The sequence below is a fragment of the Atractosteus spatula genome, chromosome 13 (assembly GCF_055471065.1).
Source record: "Atractosteus spatula isolate fAtrSpa1 chromosome 13, fAtrSpa1.hap1, whole genome shotgun sequence".
Taxonomy (NCBI): domain Eukaryota; kingdom Metazoa; phylum Chordata; class Actinopteri; order Semionotiformes; family Lepisosteidae; genus Atractosteus; species Atractosteus spatula.
In genome coordinates, this window is record NC_142718.1 from 43946568 (window position 1) to 43966064 (window position 19497).

The 19497-nt window shown below is 38.3% G+C and overlaps 2 protein-coding genes across 2 annotated transcripts; both read left to right on the plus strand.

Moving 5' to 3' along the window:
• The first annotated feature begins 1181 nt into the window (after positions 1-1181).
• pnkd (PNKD metallo-beta-lactamase domain containing) lies at positions 1182-11128 on the plus strand. The gene is made up of 9 exons (XM_088930074.1): positions 1182-1348; positions 1908-2023; positions 2562-2674; positions 3489-3547; positions 5651-5743; positions 7076-7239; positions 8084-8170; positions 8759-8874; positions 9764-11128. The coding sequence occupies exons 1-9, from the start codon at positions 1188-1190 to the stop codon at positions 9935-9937; spliced, it is 1083 nt and encodes a 360-aa protein (XP_088786200.1). The 5' UTR covers positions 1182-1187; the 3' UTR covers positions 9938-11128.
• A 1007-nt stretch (positions 11129-12135) lies between these two features.
• catip (ciliogenesis associated TTC17 interacting protein) lies at positions 12136-18693 on the plus strand. Its single transcript, XM_088930075.1, has 9 exons — positions 12136-12205; positions 12902-13087; positions 14022-14077; positions 14752-14838; positions 15160-15327; positions 15828-15952; positions 17653-17729; positions 18009-18097; positions 18411-18693. Exons 1-9 carry the CDS (start codon positions 12136-12138, stop codon positions 18612-18614), a joined length of 1062 nt encoding a protein of 353 aa, XP_088786201.1. The 3' UTR covers positions 18615-18693.
• Positions 18694-19497: the final 804 nt, after the last annotated feature.

The window sequence follows — 19497 nt, forward strand, 5'->3', positions numbered from 1 at the left end:
TTTAGAGCATAAAAAATAGGCTACAGACATCTTGTTCGTTTGGTTGTTGTATACTATACACTAGATCAAGACCTGGACTTGTGTTAACCATTTTCTTAAGGAATCCCATGGAGTCAGTTTCAGCCACATGCAATTCTCTGTGACATTTCTCCTGTTTTCGGCCTCAGTTCATTTTCGCTTGTCCTCCTGTTTCTACTGATTTTGAATGAGTTCCTGGATCCCATGATCACGATGAGGCCAAATAATACATTAAAGGCTAGATTTAAAAACTCAGAATAAAAACTAGAATTTAAGCAAGGCTGAAGAAGTCATCATTAGAGAGCCTCTAATGGATTGGGTCAGTGATCTCCACAGACAGAGCGCTGCACACAAGAAGGCTGTCCCCAATTAAAGCAACCTGGAGCTGAACCCCTTACAGATGAGCAGGAGACTGACAGTCCACTCTCAATCTCAATGGGTGTCAGTGCACTTTTCATTACTTTTTTTAAATTACTTTTCAGGGTAGCTTTTTTCATCATCTATATCACCCTGCAGCTCACAGCTGGCAGCCCACTGCAGGTGTGAGCCTGGTCAGTAGATCTATCGCTTCTCGATAGAAATTGAGGTGTTACCCTGGTGTCCTGGCCAAGTTTCCCACTAATCTTCACCAGTCATGACCTCCTAATAATACCTATCTCTGAACTGGCTATATCACTCTGCTCTCCTTCCCACTGAGAGATGGTGTGTGGTGAATGTACTGGCGCACTATGGCTGCCGTCGCATCATCCAGGTGGAGCTGCACACTGGTGGTGGTGTCAACATTACTAGTCTTGATTAACTACAACCATGTATCAATATTGCAGCTTTAGAAGAGACGTTCAAGGTTAAGTTACACAAAATTGTGCTTAAGAAACATGTCATGATCTTAGTATGCTTTAATCTTCGCGCATACTAAGGTTAGTAATGCTCGATTAAAGCTCGATTAAAAAGAAAAATTAAAGTTGGTAAAACTTCAATGGTTACTACTCGGTATAGGCACGCACTGTACCAGGACTGCGAGTATATAATAACTTAATTAAACATATTTTCTATCCTTAACAACACCAGTCCAATTCACTGCTGCCAGGGCTAATTAATAAATGATCAAACTCTCGCACACCGCCCCGCCCAAACCGAGACCCCGACGTCACTCGTCCGCGCCCACAGCTATGGCGCTTCCGGACTGGTTCACTCCGCTGTTCCTGGCGGCCGCGGCATCGGGGCTGTTTTGTATCTGTCTCCGGTACCGAGGGGTGAGGAGGAGCTTCTGCACCAAGAATTTATTTATGAGGATAATGGCTCGAACGGAAAAACCACTCTTCCGGATCGCGTAAGTGGCGGCATTTTGTGTTTTTTGCTGACCAGGCGAAGGAGGCCAGGTTCCCAACAGTGGGAGTGACTGTACTGTTTGTGCAGCTGACAGCACCTTTACTGCTAATCAGGTACCCTGGCCTCAGCCACAGGAACCACGTCTGTGCTGTACGTGTGTTTTCATTTAATGAAATCATGTTTTTGCAGGCGTATATACAGACCTACATATATATTCATTGAGACGAACCTATATATTGGTGTCTACACCGTAATAATCACAGTAGAGGCGGATCATTACTGTGTGTCAGTCCCGTTGTGACAGTATGAAAATTATGCATATGTCAGTACCCTGTGGTAACGGCAAGAGAAGCAGGAGAGTAATATTGGACATGCTAGTGGTTTCAGTGACTTTATGGTTTAATTAAAAAAGTTTTGTTTTGCTGAAGCCTATGTCGCAGATTTCAAAATGAATATTTTCTGTTGTGAGGTGGCCATGTTGCATGTTAAGTCCCCTTAAACTGCAAAGCAGTAGTTCGTCGGATCTATCTGTGTGTACTACAGCAATGTTTACATTCCAGGTACACGCTGTACACACGGACTAAACTGGGGTATATGTTCTACAAGAGGCAACTGAGAAAAGCTAGAGAGAAATTTCCCACTGGTCACTCCTCTGTCCAGCCAATGGATATCAACGGTGCGTGTTCTAGAGTTTAAAACCGTGTCCACGTGCGAACATACTTTGTTTAGATTATTGAACAAACAGATGCAAGTTAAAACAATACCTAAAGCCACTCAAGCACAAGGGTACAGTAGCAATTACATTACTGAAATATCGGTGGCTTGTTGCCATTGAAGAACTTGATTTTTCTGTAAAGTCATGATTTCGTTAGCCTGCTATGAAAGCTATGAGAATTGGAATATTGTTCCAGGGTAATCAAAAATAATCAGAGTAAGAAAAAGTAATTTATCCTAAATAATTTTGTATGTTAAATAATCTGGACTAAAAAATTAGCGGATAGACCTTAATATCTTTTAATCCAAAGAGTTGTTATGCATTGCCCTGGAAAAGGGCGCTTCCTCAGCAACTAGTATTTTGTAAGTGTGGTTTTGAAATCTTTTAACATCTGGATTTTTTCCCCCTCAAGACCTTTCATGTTATACAAAGTTAAAATGTGGAAAATGTTGCATTCATCATTTTTAATCTCCTTCGGTGATTCTTGTTTTATGTTTAGGTATTAAGATTGTGCCAATTCCTATACTGTCAGATAACTATAGTTACCTGGTGATTGACAAAACATCAAATGCAGCTGTGCTTGTGGATCCTGCTGACCCACAGACTGTCCAGGTAAGTGACACACGAGTTAGCATTGCTTACTTGTACCCTATTAATAAATACTTCTAAATGGGTTTGATGCATTAACATACTTAGAGCTTCTCATTTCTGCCGTCACAGAAATACAGGTGAAATATCACCTGTCACTGAATTTCAGTAAGACAAATCTGTCTTGTTGCAGCTGTGTGGTCAAATTGAGTTAGTTATTTAACTAGTAAGAATTCCATTGTACCAGTACATGTACCGGTTACATATGGCAATAAAGTTATTTAATTAGGAATGGATATTTTGCGAAGGCTGGACTTTGGCTGCATTTGCAGTTAGATACCAGACCATGTGGTCGACACATCTTGACCAGATGGTAATAAATGTATAGCATGTACATGTTACATTTAAGAATAATTTAGTAATCTGTCTAAAAATATGGTTCCTTAAACATGTTTTTTAATTTGTTACATGCTTTTTCTGAAGACTGATTTTATACACAAAGTATTCACCCTAAATGTTTGTTATATAAACATTTTTTCGTCTCTCTTTACATCTGTCATGAGATGTTTGCAGGTCAAAACAACCAAAACCAAAACTATCTTGTTCACTTCATGATTTGAAGATTTTTTTTTAAATTTGTTAACAGATGACTTGTGTTCTATATTTTGAGTTGTGAATAATCATCTGCTCGGCTTTAGTCAGCCCAAGGTCAGTACAGTTCTAGTCAGCACAAGACCACATACAGTAGGCAGGGTATTAGCAGGAAATAGACAGCAGTTTATCTAAACAGTAATGTAAGAAAAGTCCTGAATATGAAATCTCTTGTTTTCCAATTTAGGCATGCCTTGAAGATGAAGGAGTGACATTAGAAGCTATTCTGTGTACACACAAGCACTGGTGAGGAGAGGCCTGGTTTTGGTTTACATCTCTTTATTAAATAACAGCCTTTTTAAATCAGTATGACTGTAACTTCTAGCATGGGCTGTGTTAGAACTACACTTGATTTATGTTGTCTGCCCAGAAACATGGCACCAACACCTAAATGCTTGAGCTGCACCACTGATAGTTCAATGGCTTGTGCCCTGGGTCTTGTTTTCATCTGAGCAGCATGGATTATTTTCCTAGAGAAGCTGCATCTGATGGGTCGGGAAAAAGGTGTCCAATTATGTTCAATTATAAAGCGGTACATGCATTTTTTAAGCTTGATATTTTATTCAAACCTGGAAGCTCACACTGCAGATTTCTAAGTGTAACATATAAGTGTTACAGTAAATATCGGCAAAAACTAAAAAGAAAACTAGAAATATGTCGATTGTGTAAGTATTCAGGTCTGCGAGCTCTATTTGGTGGATGAGCCTTTGGCAGCAATGACAGCTGCAAGCCTAATAGGATTGTAGCCTATATGCTTTGCACACTGGCTTGGTACAAACTTTGTCCATTCTTCTTGTGAGATTCAATCAAGCCCTCTCATGTTGCTTGGGGATTGTTTGTGCACAGTAGATTCTCAATAGGATTGAAGTCAGGACTTTCACTCAAATATGTTCACATGCTTAATCTTAAGACCCTACAACATAGCTATGACCTTGTGCTTTGGATCAGTGTCCTGCTGAAAGGTGAATTTGTGTCCCACTTTTAGGTCTAAAGCAAGTTTTTCTCTAAGATCTGCAAGCACATTGTTCCATTTATGTTTTCCATCAGTCTTCACAAGTTTTCAAGTCCCTGCTGATGAGAAGCTAAACTATAACATAATGCAGTCCCCATCATGCTTGACAGCAAGGATGGCACTGATTGAGTGATGTACTATACTGTTTTTGATGTAATGTTTTGCCATTATACCAAACATTTCCAAGTTTGTCTTGTTTGACCACAAAAACCTTTGCCACATTTATGCAGAATAAATCAGGTTCTTTGTTCCATGGAGGTTTAGTTTAGCCCATGATTATATTAAGTTTGCTTCTAGTTTAGTTTATTATGTTATTTTTAGTTCCATACATGTCCCTTTGAGGAGTAACTGGGAAATTGTTGAGCCTTGGACATTTTCTTCCGTCTAAGCCACTTAACTTTGTAATTCTTTCAAAGTCAACGTTGTCCTCACAGAGGCATCCCTAACCAGTTTCCTCCTTGTCCATCTGTTCAGTTTTGAGGAACAGTGTGATCTATGCAGTGCCTATGTGCCTTCTACATTTTAATTATCGACTTAACCCTTAATATCTCTTTGAGAATGATGTGAACCTCCTGATATGTATCTTTATGCAGTTTTTTTACCTGAGCTGTAAAGATCCTTTACCTGAGTTGTTAAGATCTCATGGTTGAGTGTTTGCTTGAAACTCACTGAATTATGTGAACCACTATGTTGCACAGAGACAGAGGCCACTCTTTTAATTAACTTAGATTTTCCACAGCATAGGCTATGAATACTTATGCAGTGATGACTTCTTTTCCATTTTCCTTCATATTATTAATTTGTTGCTTTCTTTTTGTCTATTGCTTTATTTGAGTTTGTGGATTTGGTTAAACATATAACAAATATTACATTTTAAAATTCAAAGTGCTTCACTTCAAGCTTTAAAGCAACGAAATATGAAAACTGTACAAGGGTCTAAATATTTTCAAAAAGCACTGTATCTCTCAGCTACAGCATGTTAGTCTCCTCATCTAAACACAACTTTCATTTTTCACTACAAGCAAGCCAGTGCATTTTTCCTCACTGTCTGCAAACAAAGGAGACTTTGATTTTTCTTTGCTGACTCACACACAACAATGTCCTTGTCAGTGTTTTATAAAGAAAATAGAGCTTTTGTTTGGGGAAAAATATTCAGTAAGTAAGAGTTACGGTCTTTTAGTTGATAGTTAAAAAAAGATTGGGCAGAAGGTCTTTGTTAGATAAATACAGCTGTCTTTCTCTATATAAGTGTAACTTTTATGTGCATGTGTTTAAAAGGCAGGGAGGCGTATGTGCTTCAGCTTGTAGTTCTGTAGCCAGTACTTTGCAATCCCCAGGGACCACAGCGGAGGCAATAAAGGCCTGAGAAGACTTCACAGCTCCTGTCGAGTGTATGGGAGTACGATGGACAACATTCCAGGCCTCACCAAGTAAGTTTGAGATCACATGCACATGAAAACCTGACGTATTGCATTCCCTCAAGACTTTTTAAAACTACATTGCTTTTTTTGTGAGCTTGTTTCCTTAATCCATTAATGGTTTTTTTTTCACAAGCTCAGATACACTTATGTGTGGATTGAATTTAAAATGATTTCTGAGCTCTGTCTCAAAAATGTCAGCTATTGTTTGAGAGAAAATTAGTTTGCTGTGTTTGTTTTCACTTCCTTAAACTCCCAAACTGAACATCAGCTATTTCCTGTTTAGAGAACTGTAGGACTTGGTATTCGCTGTATGAACAGTACGGAGAGTTCTGACTTTTTAACCCAGACTGTGACATCATCTTATTTGATATCTCACAATTGCATTTTTTCCTCATTCTGTCATTATTTGCCTTTGTGGTTGAATTGTATCTCCAAACTTTTTATAGTTTGTTTTACTTGTTTTGCTGTTAGTGCAACATTTTTTTATATAGCATGAACGTACCTTTGAGAACATATAATATCTGAAAAGGTCTTCTGAGTTTGCTACAAAGAAAGATTGTTCCTAACTATATTTATAAAAGGTTTATATGGGCACTTTGGACCTCATACATCGTTTATCATCAAATAGAGTTTAAATATCTGTTCATACCAATGGTTTAGGATTTGTGCTCTTTTGTAATTCCAGTTTACAAACCTACAGTCAGATCTTAATGTGTACTTAATCGCTTTTTAATGATTGTTACTAATTGTAAATGTTTTTTTTAGAAGATGCTTCATTATTTTTTCATACTTACATTTTTTAAATCGTGCAAAGTAGCAACAAGACACAGTTAACACCCATATTTTTATGAAAAGTAGTATTTTTTATTTTTTGTAAAAATTACCATACTGTAGCAGTATCTTGTCTCGGATTCTTTTGGCTGTCTTCTAATAAAACAGATGCTGCTGGCTCTTGTTAAGGGTCTTGTTACTGGCTCTTTTTGTCTAGGTCTTACTGTTGCGGCCACCTAGTTTGTGCCTTCATTAATTGTTTGATGACAAGTATTTGAATAATGTCATTGATTTCTATATAATCATGATAATTTGGCTTTATCTAACCAGAATATTCTCATTACACATGCCCCATGAAGTGCTCAGTGTTGTACTCTTCAGTTCTATTGTGTGTGCAGCGCTTGTGCATGCTTTGATGAATTTATTTTTTTCTGTGATATCAGCTATTATGAGCACAGTCAGTGCCTCAGTTGAGCTCTGCCTTGTGCTTGCCAAAGCAGAAGACTGTTGGCGTGGGAGTCACATGGCCCGGCGCATGACACGTGTGCCTTGTTTTTTGTGTAATTGCAGCCCTCTGTCAGACAGGGATTCAATAGATGTGGGCCGGATGCACTTCAGAGCTTTCTTCACGCCAGGGCACACTGTTGGCCACATGATCTATCTTCTAGATGGGAAGTCCATTGATGGCCCGTCGAGTCTCTTCTCTGGAGACCTGGTGTTCCTTTCTGGCTGTGGTGAGTGTTCAGTTGTAGCGGGCTGGCATGCCTCAGGTGTTCACATCCTTTTGCCAGCAGCCAGCAGCCAGCAGCCATATCACTCTGCAGCTCACAGCTGGCAACCCACTGAAGCTAAGCAGGTGTGAGCCTGGTCAGTACCTGGATGGGAGGCCTCCTGGGGAAAACTAAGGTTGCTGCTGGAAGAGGTGTTAGTGGGGCGCTAACCCTGCAGTCCATGTGGGTCCTAATGCCCCAGTATAGTGACGGGAGTCCCAATTACCTGTAAAGCGCTTTGAGTGGAGTGTCCAGAAAAGTGCTATATAACTGTAAGCAATTATTATTATTATTATTATTATTATTATTTTGTGCCTCACACCTTTGTCACACTACCTGGCGAGGCAGGAGTCCTGATTCGTTTTTTCCCAGTTCAGTCACACTGTGATTCTGACTGTCTGTTATCACTGCTGCTTTTCTACACTAGTTTAGATGAGTAACTGGTATTCTCTTTAATTGTGAAGTAAAATGTGAAGCATTTTAGCTCTGCTTTTTCCATGATATACTACATAACTGCTGCTTTTACAAGCTTTTTACAGGTAAAAGCTTCTGATGAGGGTTATGCGCAGCTCTTTTGCAGGATTTTTGTTTCTAGATAAAGTTACTTCTGTGTTGCTTTCTGAACGGTAGAAATGATATCTACCTGTAGGTTACAGTGGAAATTTAATGAAGGTCAAGGTAACAGCTCAGCTGTAAAGCAACTTAAGGTGATGATGACTGTAACAGTGTGGATGTCATTGAGTTTGTGTTGTAGGATAAAAGCTGATTTGTGTGAGAAGGTCTTTACTAGTTGTTCTATATTGCGCAGGAAGAATCTTTGAAGGCAGTGCCTCTACTATGCTCTCCTCACTGGATGTGGTTGGCTCCTTGAGTGATGACACCCTGTTGTGGCCAGGTATGACAGAATTAAATGTAACACAGCAGAAAAGCTCCTTATTTAAAACTGATTTTAATAACGTTTTGTAACATTAAATCACAACTATAGTTCACATATGAGAGTTGTATAAGGTTAAGCTTAGGAACCTAAGGAAAAAAAACGTTTGCTGTACATTACCACCTAAAATTTCTGTACCTTCTTAAAATTATTTTTTACATTAATTAATAGTTGAGTGGTAAAAAATCCAGTTTCTTGTTTCTAATGAAATATCATAATTGGTATTTCCAAGGGAGATTGTGCTATAGTGGCTGAAGGGTCGTACAGCTCTTTTCTGTATGGAACGTCTTGGGTCTTGAGTAGGTCATGCAGACAGTGCAATTAAATGGAAAGCCTGGGCTAGTCATCACATTGCCAAACACTTTAACATTGTATTTATGTATGGGATTTTCTAAATTAAGCACAGTACAGCTTCTCTATTTGTGGTAATTACATATTGGTGAAATTGAATTATATATGCCGTGTCATTAAAGGTGTTTTTAAAATATGACATTTCTGTGTGTAACGTTTTCCTTGAGATATGACAACACTTTAATCCTCTCGCTCCAGGTCATGAGTATGCTGAAGATAACCTTATGTTTGCTGCTGAGGTTGAGCCAAGCAATGCTGCTAGGGAAAACAAATTTCTTTGGGTCTTACAGCAAAGAGGGCAGAAAATGTGTACGGTGAGCTGTCAACATTTGTTCGATTGACTTTTCAATGCTATTAGATTACAGACTGCTGTATTCTCTCCGCGATCTGTCCCTTTCTGACGGTCTCCGGAGCACATGTATCTTCCATATGACAGCCTCTGCCTACAGGTGTGGATGTGTTGGTGTGTGGCACGTCAGACTTTTTCTGTGGTTGTGCAGCAATGTTTATTCATTCTGAGATACTCTACATATCAATGTAGAATTCATAAAGGAGGGAATGGTTGCTTTAAGTGGATTCCAGCTGTAGAAAGGTGGGTAGGGATCTATGAGACGGTGTGATTAAATAATTATCTTGTGGGAAGGTGTTTCCCATGAAATAGAAGGTGAGCCGTGACTCCTTGTAAGATGTACTTATGCACATGGCATCTTTGTACTGAACTGAAGTAAGTTCTTGCAGCATATTATCACTCAACCAACAATCCAAGGCACTTTAAAAGGAAAAAGCTGCCCACTACATTTGAAGCAGTTTTGTACTAACAGACCTTTAAAGTCTGAGAATAAATTCAAGGCCTACTATGTATTGCAGTTCAGCCATGTTTGGAGCTTTTAATATGGATGAAAACATCCTATGACAATAAGGTTTGTTAAGTTTTGGAGTGTCTGAACTTTTTTTAAAGATGGGATTGAGATGTAATGCTTATTTGTCCATTTACAATAATGCTGAAATGACTGATGCAATTAATGACACTTCCTGACAACATGAAATCACTAATAATAAGGATGTTAATATACGTTTTTGATGTGGGGTTTGTCTTTCATTACTGTTCTATTGTGCATGAAGTGTAATGTGGTTTTGTTTTTGTAATGTGAACAAAACGCACAACAGCAGGGCCAGTCTGTCTGATGTCTGTTGCTATTCTAGTGCCCGTCCACGATGAGAGAGGAGAAGGAATACAACCCTTTCCTGCGCAGCCACAGCCCAGAGCTGCACCAGGCTCTGGGCCTGCAGCAGGAGCTGGAGGAGGACTGGGCGTGCTTCAGGGCCCGGGTGCTGGAGGAGCTGCGCCGGCGCAAGGACGTTTACAAAGGCAGATAGTGTCCCCACCGCCTGGAAATACTGTTTCCAAAAGGAAAAAAACACATCTCCAACATGCAGCTGTTTGTTTTCCCAGTTCCGAATAATGGGTGCATGTTGGGATTCCTCTCAGTGGAAGTTGTGTGAGTTTGGGTGATTCCTGTGGAATGCTGTTTAACTTCCATGAGCAAAATTAGAAACTTGAAATGACATAAAAGACAGAGGTACTGTTTGCTTGAGAGACCAGTGCTGCACGTTCTGCTCCCCTGCTGCTGAGTTTCATAATTGACTTTGCTTGAAGATAGAGGAAGCCTTCATGATGAACAGGCTACTGCATGAAGTGATTTGTGGAGCTGAGAACATGCAGCTATTGAACAGCAAACACTGGAGATACAGTGCACAGTGATGTGGCAGCTGCTGCTGAATTTCATTCAGGAAGGAAATTTCTTTAATGTGCTTCAGCTCATTGAACTGTTGAATAAATACTTTATATGCACTGTTGATAGTTTCATAAGTAAATAAATGGTGTTTAATATTCATGCAAGTTTTTAAAACACATTCCTTATGTTACTTGGAGTGGAGAATCAATTCCTAATTAATTTCCACTGTTGGCAATCTGGTGTACTGGTTTGAGTGTATGGTACATAAATATGCACAGATTCACTCGTAACTATTGACTTCAGAAGTTGAATGTTAATGGCTAACAAGCTGTAATAGTCATACTTCTAAGTCAATCGAGCGGAGGAATTTACTAATGATTATTAAATGATGACCATTCTGGCATGGGTCCATGAACTCTTGTCGTGAATGCAGAGCTTGTCTCTCCTGCAAATTCTGGTACATTTGAGTTTAATATATTTTCAATAGGTTTGCCATCTTTAGAAAGGAGCACTTAATGTTTGAAATATAATCTTATGTTGTTCAGCAACGTTCAGTAAACCTGGCAGTGTTTGGTAACCTTTAGTTAGCACTTCGAACATTTTATGGACATTTCTAATAAAGTTAATAATTTAATTGATGTCCCTGTTCCCCAAAACAGTTTGCATGATTAATTTTAACTAATTTTAATGTGGTGAAGGTTTGGATGCAGAGCCTTTCTCTTTTTTATTCCTTTGAAAATAACAGTAACTTGATCTTTGGATGTCCATTATTTCAGGTAGTAGAAATACAACAGAATAACATGGGTTTGACAATAAAATTGTGCTCATCTGAGATGTTTTTCAGATCTTTTGTATTGGTGTCTCTGTGAATTTCATATTTACTTTTACTATCAGTGAGATGGGTTTCCTGTGTGTATCAGCAGTGTCAGTGTTTCCCTGCAAGAGTTGTATAGCTTGGTCTGTGTATGTGAAAGCATTGATTCTAAATTTGGTGAAGCTCTGTGCAAGCTGAAGAAGTGAGACACTGGTTGTGTGGAATATTTGCAGAGTGAGCATGTAACATTTCAGAGCTACTGGAAACTGGAAAATACACCGTCATAAATACTGCCCCCTTTTTATGTGCGCACGTACAATAAATATACGGTAAATCCTCTCCCTGCGGTACCGCCTCCGGTTGTAGCGTCGTTACCGTGGCAACAACACCGAGGAATTGCGGAAAGGTCCTACATCGTGTTGAGAAAACCTTCTGTCAGGCCAGACAAAATCCTTCTGCGGGAAGGTAAACCTTTATTTCACAGTTGTCATAATTGCGAAAGAATGAACGACTTTGGTGCATGAGGTTAGAGGCGGGCGGAGGTTAGTACTTGTACGTTTTATTTCGGTTTTGGGCAACTTGGGTCTTTAGTACTTCTCGCCGGGGACTGTAGCTACGCCCACAAGACGATTAAAGTAGAAAATACATCAGCAAGCCGTATTTTTACTTTGCTGTATAGTGTTTGTTTAGCCTTTGGCCTTTTTAAATAATTTGTCTACGTCAATATGTGAATGAAGAGACTCCTCTTTTTGATGTAATTTCCATGTTGTACTTGCTAAAACACCAAGAGCCACCAAAACTATCTGATCGCGTTCTCGATAAAATGTGCGATTTAAATTGTTCCCGTGGGCTCCTGATTCCCGTGCCGTTTTTACATGTACACCCGCTTGTTTCAAAACGTGGGTTTAGCTGTATTTCTGTAAGAGATCTCTGAAGTTTTCATAGCTGTGTTCTCTCCATCTGTTAACACTCGCGTATATCCTACGAATGAACTTGGAGCAGTTTGAAGTCCTGGAGAGTTATTCATGGCCGAATTTAAGGACCACTCGGAGGCAAAAGCTAGCACAGATGCTGTTGAGTTCATGTCCACCGTTGGTAAGCTACCATTCAAAAGACTTGTTCAGGATCTAACAGTTTTTACAGATCTAATGTACTTTTATGTTCGATCAAGTTTAGCAACTAAAAATGTAAGCTCATTCTACTTGAACAAAGAGTTCATTTTCCTAAGTTATCTTGCTTTATCAGTCATTTATTTTCCTGCTGTTATTGTATCATGCATTTAAATGTAAACATACAATAACGTGTTACAGTTACTAACGTAAGGAGAATGTGTTCTTTGGCACATCTTATGATGGTGACAAAGGAGGTTAAAAGTAGCACTCGGAATATAACTGCTAAAGTGCTGATGTAACCATCTGGTTTTGATAGGAGCCACTTGCATGCAGAATAGTTTTCCAGCCTTGTGCCTGTGAGTACGTTAGCTGTAATGCCATAGTCCAAGAACTTATTGCATAAACTATGCTGTGCAATCCAAGCAATCACTGTTAATTTAACAATTCAGATACTGGTTTAAATTCTATTTAATATAAAAGAGAACTGTCCTAAGACATTTACACAAATAAAGACATTTAAATGATAGTGAGTACTTAATTTCGAATAGACTTCACTTTCCTGTTTTTAGTGTATTTTTAAAGACCTAGAAGGAAGTCCATGAGAAGGTCATTAAAAATTGATTTGGAACTAAACTGCTAAAGAGAAGCAAACCTCTAATGCAAACACATCTCTTCCCAGCGAGACAGGAATTGCAGCAGTGCCTTTTTGCTGACTCCTTAGTGACCATTTCAGATACTGGAAGGGAGCTTGGAGAGTTCACAGTTACTGTTGAGAATGCTGTCTATAACAATGAGATGTGTTACCTAATTCATGCTAACAGCCACGGTTCCATTGATGACATACCTTGTGGAACTTCTGTCATGGGTAAGTGAGCTAGCAGCATCCATTAATCAAAAGATTAACCACGCCTGATGCTGTACAGCTGATACTTACGTTTCTGCACTGTGTTAAACCCAGAGATAAATTTCACAGAATTGTCACAATTTAATCTTCATGCCTTAGTTTTAACTCTTCTAGCTTAGAGCTTTATGCAATTTCACTAAGATGTACAAGAGACTAACCTATAGTACAAAGTGTGCTTTTTGTGTTAATATTATTAAGATCTCTGAGGACTGTGGTTAACATCAAATCCTATCTGGAATTTAATGAGTCAGATTACATCACCACTTCAAAGATATTGATGCTCAAGAATCTGTTCAGAGAACAGCTACTAGATGCATTCTGGGACTTCGCACAATCCCCCCACATTAGTAGGCTGAAGGAACTGGACCTTTTCAGTCTTGAGCAGAGAAGATTATAAGATGGCCTGAAACAAGTATTCTAAATACTGACATGGCAAATACAGAGGAATTCTTCTGAATGAACAAACACAAACCAGAGGACAACAGTGGAAATGATGTGAAAGTACATTAAAAGCCAGAAAAGGAGGCACTTCTTAACCCATAGGGTTGTGGGAGTGTGGAGCAGTGTGGTTGAAGCTAATGCTTTGGCTTCATTCAAGAATCTGCTGAATGAGATCCTGGGATCTATTAACTGCTGGGATTCAAATAGCCTCCTTGTCTTGTGTTTGTAACCATTCTTGTGTTCTTACAGATATTTGAAAAAAAAAATTTGGAAAAGTTGCATTTATTTATCATTTGTAGTTCAGTCTTAATGAACCAAGAGATGCAAGTATTTGGTTTTTAATAATCTTTGAGGATATTTTAGGTATAAACATTAGGAAGCAAATGTATCAAGCACAAATGTTGTGTACAAAGAACATGAGATCTGCTGACAGTTTTCTTGTTTTTGTTATAAGCTTATGTATCCGAGAGACTTGAAACATTGGAGCAGCACCATCATGAATACGTCAAGGTATCTACAGTACAGTACAGTACATTCATCGTCTGTCTTGGCACGCTGTTAACAAACTTTTCAACTGTTGGGGTTATTTTATTTATATATTCAATATATAAATATTACTGTTAAATCAGTATTTAATTCTTATGTCTTTTGATTTTATAAATACCAACTCCAGCTCTAAAATCAACTGGCATAATGTCAGGTGTTACAATACAAAAAATACAATTAAGTGACTGATACTGAACCAATGCGTTTCTAAAACAGGATGTAACCCTGCTACTTGTTTTTATGGATCGTGTTTGGGGTCCAAATTGTAGCGGAAGAGGCCTTACTTGTACATAACTTAATAAAGTGCGGCTGTCTGCGCCACCTAGTGGTGGCGCTGTCAAACATCCCTTAATTGCTAATGCTTTGCAATGCAGTGAAATTGTAAATGAGTCTAACGATAAACCTTAAGTGTTTTAAGTTAATGCATAACCTTGAGAAGGCTTTTAGTTCCCACATTGTAAATATATTTTCACACGATCTTTCACGTAAAATAATTGCAACATTTTGAAACAAAATGTTCCCTGAACTGTTCAGTTTTATAAATATTTAAAAGTAATTATACATTGCAATTATTTGTTGTATTATGACTGAGACGTAAAATGGAAAACTCAATGGTTATTAATCCTCCCTCAATTCAGCTTCGGGATCATCCTTTGGACAGAAAGTCACACGTCATCAGACAGGATGATCATCTGGTAGTGAACAAAATTATTACTGAAAGAGAGGTAATTACTTGTGGGTGTCAGTGTGACCTAACAGTAATGGATAATATTTAATTGGGTAGTGCAGTCTTAGTGATTTAAATTATGGTCCAAAGAACTGTAAGGAAAAGATTAATATAGTAAAAAAAAATGAAAATACTTAAGATATCTAAGTAGTATTTTCTTTAAAGAAGAAAAAAGTCCAAAGATAAAGAGAACAAATGCTGACGTCGTTTGTACACTCACTGCCTCAGTGGGTAGTTTCCAACAAGAGACCTGTACACTCAGCTTTTTGAAATGGGCACCTGGTATTCTTCCTCTATGATGTTTTTTGTTTATGTTTAGGATGTGAAAAAGCAGTCCTTCAGAGTTCCCTTGAGTTCTCTCGAGGGGTTTGTGTCAGAGGCCTCTAACCTTCTAATTTTGCGGGTACTTGCCAAGAGAAGGCATGTTCCAGAGAGCATGATATTTCTTGCATTTGATGCAGAGACTCACATCTGTACTTCGGTTTATGTAAGTTTTCATTCTTGTTTTACAGGAAATATTGAATGGTAATTTAAATTACTGTAATGTTCAATTAGGAAATGAGGATGAATGCCAGGCAACATGGTTAGGGGCAATTCCAGACATTCAGTTACAATTCCCAACATCAATAACATGGATGTAATCAGGAATTAGTTTGAAAGAGGGAACTGGAATGGAAAAACTCAAATTGACCCTAACCTATGCAAGGCAGTGTGGAATAAAATAAGCTAAGCATGCACGTCAATAAGGTGAAAGATGAACCACTGACAAGAACTTGTTAAATTGAATTAAAAGATGTAAGACTCAAAAGGCTCCAAAAATGTCCACTCTTTTCAGTTTATGATTTTCATGCAGTGCATAATTTCAATGATGTGAAAAAAACAATTTAACATACCAATCCTTTATTTGATTGTGAGGCATGATGAGAACAGAATCTCTGTACGATGATGAACTGGACACATTTTCTTCTGCACTGTTTTATGACCCAGAAAGAGCTAGGGGTCAAGAACCAGACCGTTGAAAAGGAGGGGACTGAGGTGTTTGGCATTGAAAGAACAGTTCAGTCAGAAGATGACATCCCTACCACCTGGCACAGCTACTTTCTCTCTGATGGGTAAGAGGGGCTTTCCTACAACATTACAAATCTAGTCTACAATCTGAACTGTAGTTCTTGAACTTGACCTGACTTGAACTTAATCACACAATATAGTATACTAAATGAATGAAGGGCAAGGAAAGTGGAAAATGATTTACAGTGTAGTATATAAAATTAATTGAAGGCCTTGAGGGCAGAGCAGTAGTTAGCATTGGCCCTGGGTTCAATTCCACACCTGGGCTTCTGTCTGCACATTGTCTGTTTGTTCTCTTAGTGTTTGCATGGGTTTCAACAAGGTGCTCTGATCTACTTCCACAATTCAAAAACATATTGGTAAGTTAATTGACTTCTGGGAAAACTGGCCCTGGTGTGAGTGTGTGTCTGTTTTAGAGGTCTGCACGGGCATGAAATTGAAGCCCGAACTTGGCTCGTACCCGAGACCCTGAGACCCGACCCGACCGAGCCCGAATGGTACTGCCAGATCTGAAACCTGAACCTGAGATCGGTCCCTCTCTTTTCCTCTCAGAGCGAGTAGACACACCTGCACACATGGAGAAGGATTCTCACAGATGCGGTTTTACAATGCTTTACTTGGCTGCTGTGCGCTTGAGTTGATAGAAGTTGATAGAAAATGCTGTGCGCAAAGAAAAACTGGTATTTTATAAATCTGTAATACTTTTGAAAGTGGGGAATGGCTGATAACCGTAATAGACCTACAAAAAAACGTAGCGCTATAAGCAAAGCAAATATGTGCACAGGCATTACTGGTTTCAGCTACCTTCCTCATCATAAAGTCATGCAAGCCAACACACCAGCACACAAATTTTTTTTGTATAATTTTGTGGAATTATCCTACCTGGCAATAATTATCATACTGCAATAGGCTGTACTTTATTTCCATATGGGATAATAAACAGTAGCTTACCTACACAGCAAGGCACGGCGGCCCATGAGCACAGCACAGCAGAGTACGATAATAAACCATTTGCCTATCATAAATCAAAATAGCATTGGAAGCCCTACACTGTATGTGACCAGTGAGCTTTTTATCTGTTGTTACCACGAGGTCATACTGCTTCCATAACGAAGCTGTCCCCGACTCATTTGGCAGTAGTTCTGATATTTTGTTAGGCCCCGTCGGGCTCGGGTTGGGTAGCACACCTCTAGTCTGTTTGCCCTGCTAAGGACTGGCGTCCCGTCCAGTGTGTGCCCTGCCTTGTGCCCATTGCTGGCCAGGATAGGCTCCAGCTCCCCCAAGGCACATGAATTGGATGAAGTGGTTAGAACATGGATGGACGAAAGACTTGAAATAAGAATAAAATATGAATATACCAAAATATATAATAATTGTATTCATTTAAAGTGCATAAGGAAATTACTGTAAGCCTACTTTTCACTGCTTTTTACATTTAAACCTTTAACACCCTGGAGGTGGTATTAAAGCATTTTATATATTATCCCTTTTTTCTGCATTGTCTAATCTGACCCAAAGACATTGAAATGATCTTGAATTATTGCCACACTGATAATTTAAGATAATCTTTAATGTTTGTGCTTGATTTTATAGCAGCCATGTGTTTCTTCTTCCTCAGCAAAATGATAGTAATATTTACTTATTTAGGTTGTATTGTGATGGATGACACACTAAATGTAAAGAAATATGTGTTGTTTTATTAACTGGTAAGAAAAGCACTTTGAAGAACTGCAATATCTTTCAGGCATTTATCAAGCAGAGTACAAGTTGGATCTCCAGTGATGATGAAGCTTATGCAAATGCCTGCACAAACAGAAAGAGGTAATTTTGCTTTTTAAAAATGTAACTTAAAAAAATACTTTTAAAGATATCCTTCACATGAATATTCACTACACATACCTAGCATGTTTAAAATTCTAACCATGTTTGTTTTCATTTTAATTTGTAAATGAAATGTTACTTTATTTTTAAAAAAGATGGTTGTTAAGAAGGCATGTGTATTAATTCTATTTGCTCTGTAGTGCAAGTTTGACTCTACCTAAACTTTGCACATGGTTGCATCCAGAATTAAGTGTCCGTTTATTATGTACATTGTTTCAGATGAGAAAGAGATTAAAACTGTAATTGAGAAGAAACCATTGGTCTGGGAAGAGGACATGCAACTGTACTCAAGGTTTCTTGATAGGAAGGTAAAAAAAAGTACTGTCTTGGTATGTTTCTTCTGTTTAATTCAGGAGTTTGCAATGCTAGTTTGCAGTATTCTATATGATCAACACGTATCCTATTTAATGATAAATAGCTTAGTTATACATTGTAGTATACATGTCTGTTAAATCTCATCAACAAATAACTTGTTAAATCAAATAAAGTATATGTGGTACAAAAAGGACAAAATACAATGCTCACATCAGTGAAAGAACCCCTCAGTAATTTTAGCTATTACTAATTTTAGCTAAGAACAGAATGTGAAATTATTTAGTCTTTGTATTTTTTACATTACAGGAAGAATTAAAAGCAAGTCATGCTTCATATGTGAGACACCATCCTGAACTCAAAGTCCTAATGGCAGACTTCCTTCAGTTCTTACTGCTGAGAAAACCCAATGATATCTTCTCATTTGCTGCTGAGTATTTTGCACCATTTTCTTCACAAAGGAATCCGGGAAACACTTTTATGTCCTCCAACAAAACCAACCCATTTCGGTAAAATGTCTTAAAACCGATGATAGAAGGACTAAAGACAACATCTGAAGTTATATTTTGATCAAACATTAAAGGTTTTTAGTTCCAACTCTGTAGTATCTGCTTTTATTTGTATTCCTTTTAGAATAGTGTACTAATAGACCATTAATGAAGTGATGTATTTATACTAAACTACAGCTCATAGTAAAACTTTCAAGAGAGGATCCAGGACTCATATATTCAGGCTTAGTATTTTGGTACAAACAGCTTGATCGCTGTTTGATCAGGTCAGTAATTCTCAACAAGGGGTTAGAGTTTGTGATACAATCAATCAAGTATATGTACTGCTAACACATGCAATGAAAATATAATTCACTGTCCTTGTCTTTTAATGTTGTTCTGTACTTTGAAATCATTGCATTTAAAGATGCCATGTAAAATTGGTTTATTATTAGTTGATGTTTTCATGTTGAACTCTTTGTGGCATGAAGACATCATCTGTCCTCAGGTATCACTGTGATTCTCTCATGAAATCCACAATACTGATCTTTAAGGATCAGTGCAATGTATTGCAATTTCACAGTTTTGCAAAGTAAAGGAGTGGGCCCAGCTACCCAGAAATGTTGAACGGTACAGTTAAGAAATGGCTGGATGAGTTCTGTGGATCAATTATCTACTGAATACCAACTAGGCTAGTAATGTCTAACGGTCTCCTGGAGAGGAAAGTCAGCAGCTGATCAAGCATGGGAAATTATAAGCTGGGAGAGGGGAGCAGGAGGGAAGTAGGAGAGTGGACATTCAGGTAATTTGAAGAAAGCTCCACAGCCGAAACGTTGTTTCTTTTCTTCTCTTTTTAGCATGGAATAAATCTTTAGTTGTTCCTTTGCGGCCTGCTGCCTACTTGACCT

What these genes read in the sequence shown, in the direction of transcription:
- pnkd (XM_088930074.1), top strand. Translation starts at nt 1,188, where the DNA reads ATGGCGCTTCCGGACTGGTTCACTCCGCTGTTCCTGGCGGCCGCGGCA. An exon ending in AACATTCCAGGCCTCACCAA is followed by an intron (nt 5,744 to 7,075) that starts GTAAGTTTGAGA and finishes GTGTAATTGCAG; the next exon opens with CCCTCTGTCAGACAGGGATT. An exon ending in GAGGGCAGAAAATGTGTACG is followed by an intron (nt 8,875 to 9,763) that starts GTGAGCTGTCAA and finishes TTGCTATTCTAG; the next exon opens with TGCCCGTCCACGATGAGAGA.
- catip (XM_088930075.1), top strand. Translation starts at nt 12,136, where the DNA reads ATGGCCGAATTTAAGGACCACTCGGAGGCAAAAGCTAGCACAGATGCT. An exon ending in TGAGTTCATGTCCACCGTTG is followed by an intron (nt 12,206 to 12,901) that starts GTAAGCTACCAT and finishes ATCTCTTCCCAG; the next exon opens with CGAGACAGGAATTGCAGCAG. An exon ending in ACCATCATGAATACGTCAAG is followed by an intron (nt 14,078 to 14,751) that starts GTATCTACAGTA and finishes CCCTCAATTCAG; the next exon opens with CTTCGGGATCATCCTTTGGA.